Here is a 15,459-nt window from a genome sequence, read left to right as displayed (position 1 = left end):
ATTTCCATTTTCTGGAGCTTGAAAGTGCCAGCCTCCTCTCAGAAGATAATTTGAGGACTGTTCCTTCATATCAGCACAATAACAAGGTCTCCTCTCTCCCACACGCTTCCCTGGGGGTAAACTTCTCTCATCTTCTCCCTGTTCCTCCTACCACTTGCCCCTCCCACTGATGCCTGCATAGGGTCTTCCACTACCAGTTCACTGCAGGTGACTCTACAGAATGTCCACTCCGTTCTAAAATAGGGACCTCCCGATCTATGAACTCATCCTGATTTCTTTGATAACCTGGGCCTGACAAAAGCCTGGCTACACTTCTACACATTCCCAACCCAAACTGCAGTGGAGGCAGCTTGGGTCCCATTTCCAGGTTGCACTTCAATCTGTCTTCTTTCTCCTCCAGCTCTTTCTCATTTAAGCGCCTCACACTTTACCACCCGACTTGGCTCTCTTTATCTCCTACCCTCTGAAGTCCCTGGTATTTTCCTCAGAACAATTTCTTCTCTATTACTCACTCAATCCTTAGTGACTTTAACCTGCACCTAAATTCCATCTGACCTCTCCTCCAGCTTCCCTGACATTCTATCCTCACTTGTCCTCAACAAGAGCTTCTTGTGGCTCAACACTAGCAAGATCTACACACTAGCAATATCTAAACCATGCTATTTGGCTCCTACTAGAAACTTCAACCTAAACCCCTAATCCCATCCCCCTTCCTTGATGCCTGCTCAAGCTAAACCTGATAATTGTGCAACTTCAGTTTCAAACCCAATAGCTTATTGATCATCAAGATAGCCTACTTTCACCTCCGAAATATTACCCCGTCTATCCTTAGGTCACCACAGTGCTGCTGAAATCTTCAGTTCCGCCTTTGTCACCTTCAGTCTATTTCAAGGCCATCCCAGCTGTTCACCTAAACTCTGCCCTCCATAAACTCCAACTCATTCAGAATTCCCCCACCTGCATCTTGTCCCTCTTGTTACCAAGTTGCAGTGGTCCCTTGTCCCTCAATGTATTGACGTCAAAATCTTTGCCCTTGTTTACAAATCCCATCACAGACTTGTTTCTACCCAACTTTGTAACCGTCTCCGGCCCTACTTTCCTCTTGCACCATCTGCTTTTCTAACTCTGACGTATTGTGCATTTTCCTTTCTCGCCCCACTCTACCGTTGGCTGTAGAGCCAACATGCCAGCACACTCTAGAACTCTCTTTATTTTTGTTAAAGCCCATTGCCTTGCTACGTCTCTTCCCTCCTCCAAATGCCTCCTTAAAATGTACCTCTTTGACCACTGCCTATAATTTACTTTACAGTTGGGAGTCAAGCCTGAGCAAGAATATAAAGAGCTTTGGGATTTTTTGTTACGTTAAAGAGTTACATTAATTGCCACATTTTATCCACGGAATAACATAGAGAACCAACACATTCTTGTATGGGTAATATTTTTTTAAAAATCTTTGAGCTTTTAACGGAATCCGCAATGAATGTGGTTAAGTTTTCCCACATAAATCGCCAGTTTATAGCATTATTTCTTAATTCATTTTAGAATGTTTGTTTCTTTCCGAGACAGATAGACAAAATCGTGCATCCTCCTCCCCCCCCCCCCCCCCCCCCCCCCACCCGCAAAAAAAATCAGGCAATTTGCTGCAAATTATTTAACACATTAGCAACAAACTAGTCATAAGTGCTGAACATATTTAATTATAATTGCATTTACCATACTAATAGGTGACCTAGTTGCATAATTTGAAATGCTAATGCTGAATTAGTCACCTCTCACAACAGATGTCCTAAAATATCAAACTAGTTTTGAGTTAAAGTTACAACAACTGTTACATAGATTATTCAGCACAAAAACAGGACATTCGGCCCAACAGGTCCATGCTGGTATTTATGCTTCACATGAACCTCCTCCCTTCCTGCTTCATCTAACCCTATCAGCATATCCTTCTATTCTTTTCTCCCTCATGTGTTTATCCAGCTTCCCCTTCAAAGCATCTATGTTAGTTGCCTCAACTACTCCTTGTGGTAGCGAGTTCCACATTCTTACAGTATTCCAAGTGTTGTCTAACCAAGGTTCTTACAATGCGGTACCTTATCGAAGGCCTTCTGGGTAAAGAAGTTCCTCCTGAATTCCCTATTGGATTTATTAGTGCTTTCTTATATTTATGGCCCCTAGTTCTGGTCTCCCCCGCAAGTGGAAACATCTTCTCTACGTCCACCTTATCAAACCGTTTCATAATCTTAAAGGACTCTATCAAGTCACCCCTCAGTCTTCTCTTTTCTAGAGAAAAGCGCCCCAGCCTGCTCAATTTTTCCTGATAGATATAACCTCTCAGTTCTGGTATCATCCTAGTAAATCTTTTTTGCAGCTTCTTCAGTGCCTCTGTACCCTTTTTATAATATGGAGACTAGAACTGTTCACAGTATTCCAAGTGTTGTCTAACTAAGGTTCTAAACTTCTCTGTTTTTCAATTCTATCCCTCTAGAAATGAACCCCAGTGCTTGGTTTGCTTTTTTTATGGCCTTAATAACCTGTTTCGCTACTTTTAGTGATTTGTGTATCTGTACCCCCAGATCCCTCTGCTTCTCTACCCCATTTAGACTCTTATTATCCATGCAGTATGTGGCTCCCTTATTCTTCCTACTAAAATGTAATACCTCACTTAATCTATATTGAAATTAATTTGCCAGTTACATGCCCATTCTGCAAGTTTATTAATGTCGTCCGGTATTTTGTCGCAGTCCTCCTCAGTATTAACTATACCCCCCAATTTGGTGTCGTACACAAATTTTGAAATTTACTTCCGAGTCCCGTGTCCAAATCGTTTATGTATATGGTGAACAACAGTGGGCCCAACACCACTTCCCACCTTTTGCCAGTCTGAATAACTACCTTTAACCCCTACTCTCTCTCTCCTGTTTTGTAGCCAGCTTGCTATCCATTCTGCTACTTGTCACCTGACTCCACATGCTCTGACTTTAGTCATGAGTCTACAATGCGGTACCTTATCGAAGGCCTTTTGAAAATCCTGTTGATAATTCAACCAGTATCTTTCATTTTGTGTGGAGAAAGAAACAGTTAACATTTCAGGTTGATGACCTTCCATCAGAACTGGAGGAAGTTAAAGATTTAACAGTTTTTAAGCCAGTACAAAGCCAGGCAAAGGTGGGGAGGAAGGGGAGGGGAGGAAAGAACAAAAGGAAACGTTTGTGATAGGGTGGAGTCCTCCAACACCACACAGCCTGCTTCTACCTCCTTCCCAAAATCCACAAACAGGACTGCCCAGGTAGACCCATCGTTTCAGTCTGTTCTTGCCCCAGGGAACTTATTTCTTTCTATCTTGACTTTATTTTTTGTCCCCTTGTCCAGTCTCTTCCGACCTACATCCGCGACTCTTCTGACGCCCTCTGCCACGGTTTCCGGTTTCCCGGCACTAACAGTCACCTTTTCACCATGGAGGTCCAGTCCCTCTACACTTCCAACCCCCACCAGGAGGGCCTGTGGGCCCTCCGCTTCTTCCTTGAACGAAGGCCCAACCAGTCCCCATCCATCATCACCCTCCTCCGCCTGGCTGAACTTGTTTTTACGTTGAACAACGTCTCCACTCACTTCATCCAAATAAAAGGCGTCACTATGGGAAACCATATGGGTCCTAGACTTTTTATGGTTTATGTGGAACATTCCTTGTTCCAGTCCTACTCAGGTCCCCTCCCTCTCCTCTTTTTCCAGTACATTGATTGCCGTTTCCAGCTCTCGCCCCGAACTGGAAAATTTCATCAACTTTGCTTCCAATGTCCACCCTTCCTTTCACATGGTCTATCTCCGACTCTTCCCTTCCCTTCGTCGACTTCTCTATCTCTATTTCTGGGGACAGGCTGTCAACCAATATCTACTATAAGCCCACTGACTCCCACAGCTACCTTGATGACACTTCCTCCTACCCTGCTTCCTGTAAGGACTCTATTCCATTCTCCCAGTTTCCCCATTTCCGTCGCATTTGTTCTGGCGATGCCACCTTCCACAACAGTGCTTCTGATATGTCTTCCCTTTTCCTCAACCAAGGACTCCCCTCCACTGCAGTTGACAGGGCCTTCGACCGTGTCTAGCCCATTTCCCGCACTTCTACCTTTATCCCTTCCCCTCCCTCCCAGAACCACAATAGGGTCCCCCTTCTCCTCACCTTCCACCCCACCAGCGTCCACGTTCAGCGGATCGTCCTCCGCCATTTCTGCCACCACCAAACCCTCCCCCCCCCCCCCCCCCCCCCCCCCGTAGCATCCCAAAGGGATTGTTCCCTGTGCAGTGCAGTGGGAAGGGGAATAGTGAAGACTTGACTTGGAGAGAGAAGTTGAGCGAAAATGTGGCAGGAGTAGGTGGGATAGGCAGAAGGTAGATAGAGAGACAGCAGCAGCCAAAACGTGCATGAGTGGATGACGAGCAATTACAGCATTATACCAACAACATGCATTTATATAGCGCCTTTTATGTAGTAAAATGTCCCATGGCACTTCACAGGAGCTTCACAAATTGACGCCGAGCCAAAGAAGGAGACGTTAGGACAGATGACCAAAACTTGGTGGGTTTTAAGGAGGGTCTTAAAGGAGGAGAAAGAGGCTGAGAGGTTTAGAGAGGGAATTCCAGAGCTTAGGGCCCAGATGTCTGAAGGCATGGCCGCCAATGGTGGGGTAAAGGAAGTGGGGGATGGACATGAGGCCAGAGTTGGAGAAATGCAGAGTTTTCGGTGGATTTTAAAATCGACCTGTTCGAGGACCGAGAGCCAATGTAAGTCAGCGAGCACAGGGGTGATGGGTGAACAGGACTTGGTGCAAGTTAGGATATGGGCAACAGTTTTGGATGAGCTTAAGTTTATGGAGGGTGGAAGATGGGAGGTTGGTCAGGAGAACATTGGAATAGTCGAGCCTGGAGGTAACAAAAGCATAGATGAGGGTTTCAGCAGCAGATGAGCTGAGGCAGGAGCAGAGACAGGTGATATTATGGAGGTGGAAGTAGATGGTGATGGAGAGGATATGAGGTTGGAAGCTCAGCTCAGGTTCAAAAAGGATGCCGACGTTACAAACAGTCTGGTTCAGCCTGAGACGGTGGCCAGGAAGGGGGATGGAATCAGTGGCTGGAGAATGGAGTTTGTGGTAAACAAGTTGTTTGGGCAGACAATTCATGTGCTTAGGCAAGATGAGGATGCTTAGTTGGATACATAAGTTTGCTTTAGTGAAGCTTCTAGTGAACTTTCTAGTGTTATGTTGAGGCTTCCGTGAGGAACTAGTGTCCAGGGTTAACCTGGAGTCGACACCAACAGAAAGCAAGAACTTTCAATTTTCAGATTTTTGTAATTTTAGATAATGTCCTTTTATAATCATTTTTAAAGACAGAATTGAGCCTAAAAGTTTGCATTCTTAAAAGTTATGAGGGCCAATTATTTTGCTGCTCCCACCCACACCTCTGCCCCGGCACTGCATGGGAGCAGCATGTGCCCCTGTCACTGGAATTGACATTCACCCGTTCCACCTCCACTGTACTATCTATAGGAGACAAATCTCCAAGACCCGATGATTTCCACCCCAGGATATTAAAAGAAGTAGGTGAAGAAGTCGTTGATACTCATGATCTTCCAAAACTCTTGAATTCAGGAATTGCCCCCTTGGATTGAAAAATTACCAATATCACTCCACTATTTAAGAAGGGTAAGAGAGATAAACTAGGAAATTATAGACGTATTAGTCTAACGTCCGTTGTGGGGAAGTTACTAGAATTATTAGGGACAGTGACTGTTCATATGGACAAATGTGAGGTGATCAGAGAGTGCCAGCATGGGTTTGGAGGCAACATGTTGGCTTGGATATGGAATTGGTTAGAAGGTAGGAGACAGAGAGTAGGGATAATGGGTATGTACTCAAATTGGCAGGATGTGACCAGTGTGTCCCCCAGGGATCTGTACTTGGGCTGCAGCTTTTCACTATATAAATCATTTGGATGAAGGAATAGAGAGTTATATATCTAAGTTGGCTGATGACACTAAGTTAGGTGGCACAGTAAATAGTGTAGATGGGAGCAGAAAGTTACAAAGGGACATTGATAGATTAAGTGAGTGAGCAAAACTGTGGCAGATGGAGTTCAATGTGTGGAAAGTGTGAGGTCATCCACTTTGGACCTAAAGAAAGATAGAAGAGTATTTTCTAAACGGTGAGAAGCTAGGAACGAGGAGGAGCAGAGAGATTTGTGGTACAAGTACAGAAATTGCTAAAAGCTAGTGGATAGGTACAAAAAATAATTAAAAAGGTTAATTGAATGTTGGCCTTTATCTCAAAGGGGTGTAAATTATGTTACAGCCATACAGAGCTCTGTTTCGACCGCATCTGGAGTACTGCATTCAGCCCTGGGCACCGCACCTGAGGAAGGATATATTGGCCTTGGAGGGGGTGCAGCGCAGATTCACCAGAATGGCACCAGGACTAAAAGGGTTAAATTATGAGGACAGGTTGAATAGACTAGGCTTGTATTCCCTTGAGTATAGAAGATTAAGGGGTGATCTAATTGAAGTGTTTAAGATGATTAAAGGATTTGAAAGGGTAGATAGAGAAAAAAACTATTTCCTCTGGTGGGAGAGTCCAGAACAAGGGGGCATAATCTTAAAGTTCGAGCTCGGCCGTTCAGGGGTGATGTCAGAATGCAATTCTTCACACAAAGGGTGGTGGAAATCTGGAACACTCTCCCCCAAAAAACTTTTGAGGTTAGGTCAATTAAAAATTTCAGAACAGATTGATAGATTTTTGTTTGCAAGAGTATTAAGGACTACGGAACCAAGATGGGTAGATGGGGTTAAGATACAGATCAGCCATGATCTAATTGAATGGCGGAACAGGCTAGAGGGGCTGAATGGCCTACTCCTGTTGTTATGTTCCTTCCTATGTTCCTATGCGCCACAGAAACTCACCAAGCTTTGACAGCACCTCCCAGCCCGACATTTCTAATATCAAGAAGGATAAGAGCACAATATCATGGGAACGCCATCAATTCCAAGTTTCCCTCCAAGGCATACATCGTTGTAATTTATAAAAATAACGCCATTCCTTCATGGTCATTGGATCAAAATTGTGGCATTCCTTACCTAACATTGTTGTAGGAGCACCATTTTTGCACCAACTGCAGCAGTTCAAGAAAGCAACCCACTACTAGCTTCTTGGGGAAACTAGCGATGGGGAATAAATGTAGCCATACTGGCATCGCCCGCATCCTGAGAATTTTTATTTTAAAGCCATTGGAAAATCTGGAGCTAGCGTGTTTAATTGTTCATATTTAAGCTCTACACATCTGCTATTGGTTCAAAAAGCTATAACTGGTGGTTTGTTTGGAAACAAATTGGTGCTTAGTGTCTCAGCTTATGTGTTGAATCTTGGTCCTTTGCCGTGCTGAGGGTGTTTGGTGTTTCTACAGCCATGCTGTGGCACAAGTTCATGTCTTCGAGGGGAAAATCAATCAAATAATTGACTGGTTGCTTTGCACAGTTGATATACCCATGGTCTAGCAGTTATGTTATAGATTTTGTGCAAAACTATTGCACATCAGAGAGAACAAAGTCATTTCCTGCTGTTTTTTCTGATCTTGATAACTGAGTTCTTCCCAGTGACAGACCAATGATTTATAAGCAGCTGTCGTTCTACAGAAATGCCCCTCAGGGTGTGCCTATTTAGAACATTTCCCCACAGGGAGTATCTGAGCAGTGTCATTAAAGGGATAGGCCAGGTAAATACATCATCATAATAGCAACTAAAGATCATAACCATGCTCCAGACCCCAGTCTATCCTTGAGCAATGGAACAGGAGATCAATCTTCTATAAATTATTTGCTAATTTCTGAATATCCTTAAATCCTCACAACAGACTTTTGGAACTACACCATCCAGGCGTCTACTGTGTTTCATAGGAAGTGTTTCATTCCACTCTTTTGAAATCAGTGCAAAATTTCTTGAGGAATACTCGAATGCTGCTTCAGGTTGTACCTTAACACTGTGATAAAGGGGCCTCAGGTTCAAGCTAGTGAAAGGCAAATTTGTATCTGATATCAGATAATGCTTTACACAGATAGTGGCCAACATTTGGAGTGAACTTCTGGGTGAGATAATGGAGGCCTAAAATCAGTCAAGAGGCTGATTATTATTTTCTGAAAAAAATCAATCTAATTTACATTTAAATGAATTAACACTTTCTGCTTCCACCGTCTCCCTCGAGAGCCTGTTCCATCAATTTACCACTCTTCACTGAAATAATGTTTCTGCAGAATACTTTTGAATTTTCACCCCCCCTCCCCCCCACCTTCAAGCACAGGCCATGTTCAATTGGACTTTAATCCCCAGAGCACCAGGGAAAATCCCAGAATACTATTTAATAAAAATGGCATTCAGGAATTTGACTTATTTAGTCACTGAAAATTAGTAGACCTGGTACCTTGTATGGTAAATTCACTATGAGCAACACTACAGGTGACCTGTTAATGCATAATTAAAAATGTTACATCTATATATACTTCCTGTCTCCAAAACCGTGCGCTCTTATTGCACTTTATGTCACATTTTTGTGTCCGTTATTTCCATTACAAATTTCTCTGTTCACATTCATAATGGAAACAAACTTATTTTTTCACATTTCTCACAACACTGTCTCTTGTGGCTTCTTTAAGTGCAATCACCAATTTAGTGCCCTTTCTCTACGAGAGGTAGAAACATTAGTTAATCTTTGGTGGATTACATCAGAATAACACTGCTGTTTGTAATTGTGTTTAAAAGAATACTGCAGCTTTTAAGAATGCAACTTTCAGTCTTTGCCACCTCACGGTTTTCGGAGCTGGCAATTTTATATCTGTGAGAAATAGAAAACTGGACAGCAAAGTTCATTTCTGCATTAGTGGGTCAAAAATGATCATGTGTGCCAGCATGTGCGATCAAAAATATATTAGCTTGTTCTTGTGGCAGAATTTGTGGGGTATTGTATTATTGGAGAGAAATGGGTGAAATTAGAACTACTACAGTTAATATAGGGAATCTTACAACACCAGGTTATAGTCCAACAGTTTTATTTGAAAATCACAAGCTTTCGGAGGCATTCTCCTTCGTCAGGTGAGTGTGGGATTCCATGAAAGGTACCGCATATATAGTCAGAGAACAATGCCTGGTGATTACAGATAATCTTTCCAACTGCCCGTTATCAAGGCAATCAAAGGACTTGAATAGTGTTCAGACAGAGAGACGTTACATACAAGACTACTGAATATACAAACGGTCAGAACCCAAAGACAGAGAGAGAGAGAAACATCCAAAAGGAAGAGAAAGAGAGAGAATGTTTCTCTCTCTCTCTCTTTCTCTCTGTGTGTGTCTTTGGGTTCTGACCGTTTGTATATTCAGTAGTCTTGTATGTAACGTCTCTCTGTCTGAACACTATTCAAGTCCTTTGATTGCCTTGATAACGGGCAGTTGGAAAGATTATCTGTAATCACCAGGCATTGTTCTCTGACTATATATGCGGTACCTTTCATGGAATCCCACACTCACCTGACGAAGGAGAAAGCCTCCGAAAGCTTGTGATTTTCAAATAAAACTGTTGGACTATAACCTGGTGTTGTAAGATTCCTTACATTTGTCTACTCCAGTCCATCACTGGCATCTCCACATCACAGTCAATATAGGTTAAATCACAATGGAAGTAGTTGTAAATGAGGAAGACAGTAAACATTAAGAAATGGTGCTGAGTTCAGAAATAAGCAATGGAAGCATCTAAGTAGGAGGTCAGTTAAATAAAAGAGTAAACAAGTCCAGTGCAAAATTTGGACTTGGGAAAAGGCAGGAGCTTTCTTCTGCACTTGTTAAAATGTGACGGGTAGCATTTAAATACAGCATAACAATGACTTTGTGTTTGAAAATCACAAAAAGGATTTGAGTGTTCTATTTTTCTTCCCATGGTGTAGTGATAAGATTTTGTGGGATTGTCTTTACAAACACAATGTGCTGACAACATTTATTGTCTCCTTTATAGGAGGCAAGGACAGAAGAAGTGGCCTTATCCTGACAATTCCATTATGTTCCGAGCAAACAAACATGGATGAACTGAGTGTCACTCTGGATTATTTGCTCAGCATTCCAAGGTGACTCTTCTATTCATGTATTCTATCTGTATTTTAAAAATATTTGTACTAACATTTCTCAACCTGTGAACTACTGTCACTAATGATTATTAAGTCTGTTTTGTCAGATGAGTCTGTGTTCGATACACTTCTATGCAGATTATTTTGCGATGAGTCAAAAATATTGTAAAGATGTATTTTATAACTGTCTTTTGTAAGTGCTGTTTTCTTCAATTAAAACTGACTTGTTTTAGTAAACTCTCAGTTATGTATTACAGGAAGAAAATTTTAAAATCACTAAAGCTGTAGGGATTTTCTTGTGATAAATGGTTTGCTTGTTTCATCCTGGGATGATGAAGATTAGTGATATTTGGCAGAGTGCTAATTTTTTTGACTTCCTTGCTCACCCCATGTACCTTTTATGGATATTTGTGAATTGTACACAGGAAATGACATTAGTACTTTTGAAATTTCAAACAAAACTGAAGGCACACTTTTAAATTCTCCTTTTCACTGCAAAAAAGGCTGCCAGATTTTATTTCTGGTATGTAAGGGTGGAATTCCCTATGTATTTGCACCCAGAGACACGTGTAAACGGAGAGCAAAGCAAATACTTGGCGTAAAAGATCTAGGAAAATTGGGCATGAGTTGAACATGTAATTACGCTATGCCTTAATTTCTTTGATCTTTTACACCCCGTCTATTGATCCCTGTGCCTGAATGCATCTCGCCTCATTATAATGGTTCTACCCCCAAGCTTTAGAGCTGTGAACTTCATAGTATCATAGTAGGTACAGCACAGGAGGAGGCTATTTGGCTCATCGTGCCTCTGCCAGCTCTTTGAAAGACAGCTCTTTGAAAGAGCTATCCAATTAGTCCCACTCCCCTGCTCTTTCCCCATAGCCCTGTAAATTTTTTCCATCAAGTATTTATCCAATTCCCTTTTGGAAGTTACTATTGAACCTGCTTCCACCACCCTTTCAAGCAGTGCATTCCAGATCATTACAACTCGCTGGGTAAAAAAATGTTTGCTCATGTCGCCTCTGGCTCTTTTGCTGATCACCTTAAATCTGTGTCCTCTGGTTACAGGCCCTTCAGTCGCTGGAAACAATTTCTCTTTATTTACTCTGTCAAAACTGTTCATGATTTTGAACACCTCTTTCAAATCTCCCCTTAACCTTCTCTGTTCTAAGGAGAAGAACCCCAGCTTCTCCAGTCTCTCCACATAACTGAAGTCCCTCATCCCTGACACCATTCCAGTAAATCTCTTCTGCATCCTCTCTAAGGCCTTGACATCCTTCTGATAGTGTGGTGTCCAGAATTAAACACAGTACTCCAGCTGAGGCCTAACCAATGTTTTATAAAGGTTTAGCATAACTTCCTTGCTTTTGTACTCTATGCCTCTATTTATAAAGCCTAGGATCCCATATGCTTTTTTAACAGCCTTCTCAACTTGTCCTGCCACCTTCAAAGATTTGTGTGTGTGCACCCCCAGGTCTCTCTGTTCCTGCACCCTCTTTAAAATTGTACCATTTAGTTTATAGTGCCTCTCCTCATTTTTCCTACCAAAATACATCACTTCACACTTCTCTGCGTTAAATTCAGCTGCCATGTGTCTGTCCATTTCACCAGTCTGACTATGTCCCCCTGAATCTGTTGCTATCCTCCACATCCTACATTTCCAAGCTTCATGTCATCTGCAAAATTTGAAACTATACCCCCTATACCCATGTCCAGGTCATTAATATATATCAAAAAGAGCAGTGGTCCTAATACTGACCCCTGGGGAACACGACTGTATACTTCCTCCAGTCTGAAAAACAGCTGTTCACCACTATTCTCTGCTTTCTGTCCCCTAGCCAATTTTGTATCCTGCCACTGTCTCTTTAATCCCATGAGCTTTAATTTTGCTTACAAGTCTATTATGGGGTACTGCAATTGCGCTGGTTCAGAAACTCTTTTAAAATAACAACCAGATATTCATGTGCACAGGCACCCGTACTCACCTTAACCAGCCGCAAATCAGCAATTCCAGGATGTATTGAAGCCATTTTCGTCCTGTGAATCCTGACAGTCATTTTCCGGTCTTCTTGAGAAATAAAAATGTCTCTTTTACTGGCTCTACCCCTCCTTGTCATTGTCGTTGAGAAGGGAGGAACAGGAGGAAGAGAACCAGAGACAGGCAGGCTGACGAGTGAAGCACCACGAGCGAAAACAGCACCCCACACGCAATTATCCGCCCTCGGGAGGTAAGCCTCGACAGACATTCGAGGAGATGTTGGATGAGCTGACTGCAATGGCTGCGCTTTTCAAAGGAGGCCTTTGGCCAACTCTGCGACTCGCTCCGCGATGACTTGAAGCCCAGTCGAAATGCAGCAGAGCCTTAACTGTAGACATGAAGGTGACCACGGTCCTCAACTTTTTCAGGTCTGGATCCTTCCAGGCATCCACAAGAGATTTGTGCAGGATTAGTCAAGGGGCAGATTGTGAGATTAGTGAAATCTTGCATTCGCAGACAACTGACACTCTTTTCCGTGAGGCTGGAAAATTCATTAGATTTGACATGTTTGTGATGGGGCAAAGGCAGAGGGCATTAAGTTTCTACAGGACTGTTGGCTTTCCCAGAGTGCAAAGGGCCAATCGAGGGAACACACATCGCAATAAAGACGTGCAGTCACCTCCCAAATCTGTGCCCATTTTCCCGCAACTCCATGTTTGAACCTCTCCCAAGCAGTTTTCCACTTCTGCCACAGCATTGAAACGGCCCTTACCAAAGTCACAATGACATCCTACATGACCGTGAGTGGCACACTATCCGTCCTCATCTTTCTTGACCTGTCTGTAGCCTTTGTTGACCACATCATCCACCTCAAACCCCTCTTCTCCGTTGTCTATCCGAGTGGGACTGCCCTTGCCTGGTTCCACTTTTACTTATCCAGTGAATCTCTTGCAATGGCTTCTCTTCATTCCCTTACACCGTAACCTCTGAAGTCCCCCAGGATGTATCCTTGTCCCCCCCTCCTACTTCTCATCTACTTGCTACCTTCGGCGACACTGTCTGAAAGCACAGTTTCAGGTTACATACCCAGCTCTACCTCATCACCACCTCTACCCCTCCACTGCCCCATGTTGTCCGACATCTAGTCTGGGATGAGCCGAAATTTCCTCCAATTAAACATTGGGAAGACCGAAGCCATTGTCTTCGGCCGCTGCCACAAACTCCGTTCAGTAGCCACTGATTCCATCCCCTTCCCCGGCCACTGTCCGAGGCTGAACCAGACCGTTCGCAACCTCGGCATCCTATTTGACCCTGATCTGAGCTTCCGACCACATATCCTCTCCATCACCAAGAATGCCTACTTCCACCTAAATAATATCGCCCATCTCTGCTCCTGCCTCAACCCATCTGCTGTTAAAATCCTCATCCATGCTTTTGTTACCTCCAGACTCAACTATTCCAATGCTCTTCTGGCTGGCCTCCCATCTTCTACCTTCCATAAACTCTGTTTCCCTTATCTTAAGTTGCACCAAGTCCCATTCACCCATCACCCTTGTGCTTGCTGACCTACATTGGCTCCCAATCTGGCAACACCTCGATATTAAAACTCTCATCTTCGTGTTCAATCCCTCCATGGCCTTGCCTCTCCCTATCTCTGTAACCTCCTCCAGCCCTACAACCCTCTGAGAACTTGGTGTTTCTCCAACTCTGGTCTGTTGTCCATTCCCTACTTCCATTACCTCACCAGTAACGGCGGTGCTTTCAGCTGCCTAGGCCCTAAGCTCTAAGATTCCCTCCCTAAAGCTCTGGAATTCCCTTCCTAAACCTCTGCTCCTTTAAAACCATCCTTAAAACCCAGCCCCTTGACCAAATTTTGGTTACCTGTCGTAATATATCTCCTTCTTTGGCTCGGCATCAGTTTTTGCCTGATTACACTCCTGTGAGGCATTTTGGAACATTTTACTAAGTTGTTGTTTGTTGTATCAGAACTCACAAAACTACATAAACAGAAAGGGCTACCACTCCCTCAATGTTGAAATAGTCTGTGATGCCCAGCTGCATATCTTGCTTGAGAACGCACAGCATGCAGAGGCTTGTCATGATGCATTTATTGTGTGCAACTCAGTCATCGCATGTTTGCTCAGGCACTGTGGGCAAGTGGAAGGATGGATCCTTGGTGATAAGGCTCATCCTTTGCTGCCGTGCCTGATGCCGCCTTTTTATGTCCCATAGACCGAAGCTGAGGAGAGATGCAACCAAGTACGTGCGTCCACCAGGCAGGTGGTTGAGAGGACCACTGGGGTGCTGACGAGCTGCTTCAGGTCCTTGGACAGGCCTGGGTGTGTCCTCCAATAGTCCCCATAGAGGGTAAAGAGGGTAGCGAGGGTAGTCGTCGTGTGCTGTGCCCTGCACAACTTCGCCAGAACGGAAGGTCTTCATGTTGACATAAGTGGCCAGCATAATTTGAACGTCAACAATGTAGCCAATCGAAATAGAAGATCCTGGACTGCTGGAGCCGGAGCCAAGGGATGTGGCGCGTCCACAGGAGGCATCATTTTGATAGGGCAGGGCAGTCAGAGGTCAGCTTGTGGCACAGACTTTTATCCAATGAGTACCCCTGCAAGGTCGCAACCAGAAGAAGGATCAGACACAGTTCTCTTTAACTTCAAAGACTATTATTACAAAAAATGTTTCATATGATTAGTGAAGTTTAATTAGAAATTTTTCATTAAAAAGTTAAACACTATTTGGACATTTGAACAAATTCTTAAGGGAACTCCTTTAAACCTTAAATAGACCCTGAGTAATGTAGTTTAATAACAAACAGTGTTTTGTGGTAATATTAAACTCCAGAAATTTGAACAACTATTTACAACAATAAATCTTTAATGAATATTAATCAACGCTAGGAACCGTTGGAAACCTGAGTTAAACTCATGTAAACTTTAGCAGGTTTGAGACTCCCCCGATTCTTGCCCTCTCCCGGGTGTTATGTGCCATCTTGCCCTGCAAAGACAAAAGGAGAGAAAAATTAGGCTTGTAGTTGTTTGAATGTGTGGGACAACTGCTCTGAAACTTACCGGGGGCTTTCGCTGCAAGGTCACTGATCAACGTGTTCTGTCTCAGAGACTTGAGTGTGGTGGTGTCCATGGTGAGTGTCTTAACTTCCATGCTGTGATGAGGTCATTGAAATGCTTGCGGCACTGCGCCGCCGTCTTGGGAACTATGGATGTGGCACTCAGTGTCTCTACCACTTTCGTCCACGACCGCCTCCTGATCACACGTGAGGACTGGTGTGTGGGGGAGCTGTGGAGCTGGTACCACCTTCCCT

At 43.5% G+C, this 15,459-nt stretch overlaps 1 protein-coding gene across 4 annotated transcripts in view; it reads left to right on the top strand.

Moving 5' to 3' along the window:
• The window catches only part of sestd1 (SEC14 and spectrin domains 1), a 129,094-nt gene that overhangs the window by 16,438 nt on the left and 97,197 nt on the right, over positions 1–15,459 (top strand). For 3 of the 4 annotated variants that reach the window (XM_067987654.1, XM_067987655.1, XM_067987653.1), the window contains exon 4: positions 10,042–10,150. In XM_067987654.1, coding sequence (XP_067843755.1) covers positions 10,042–10,150 — 109 coding nt within the window. Of the gene's footprint in view, positions 1–10,041; positions 10,151–12,280; positions 12,379–15,459 lie in introns of those variants that run through there. The other variant, XM_067987656.1, reaches the window with a different exon arrangement.

Source organism: Heptranchias perlo, chromosome 7 (genome assembly GCF_035084215.1).
Source record: "Heptranchias perlo isolate sHepPer1 chromosome 7, sHepPer1.hap1, whole genome shotgun sequence".
Classification (NCBI taxonomy): Eukaryota; Metazoa; Chordata; class Chondrichthyes; order Hexanchiformes; family Hexanchidae; genus Heptranchias; species Heptranchias perlo.
Note: the sequence above shows the minus strand (reverse complement) of the source record. Positions and strands in the feature narration are given on the sequence as shown.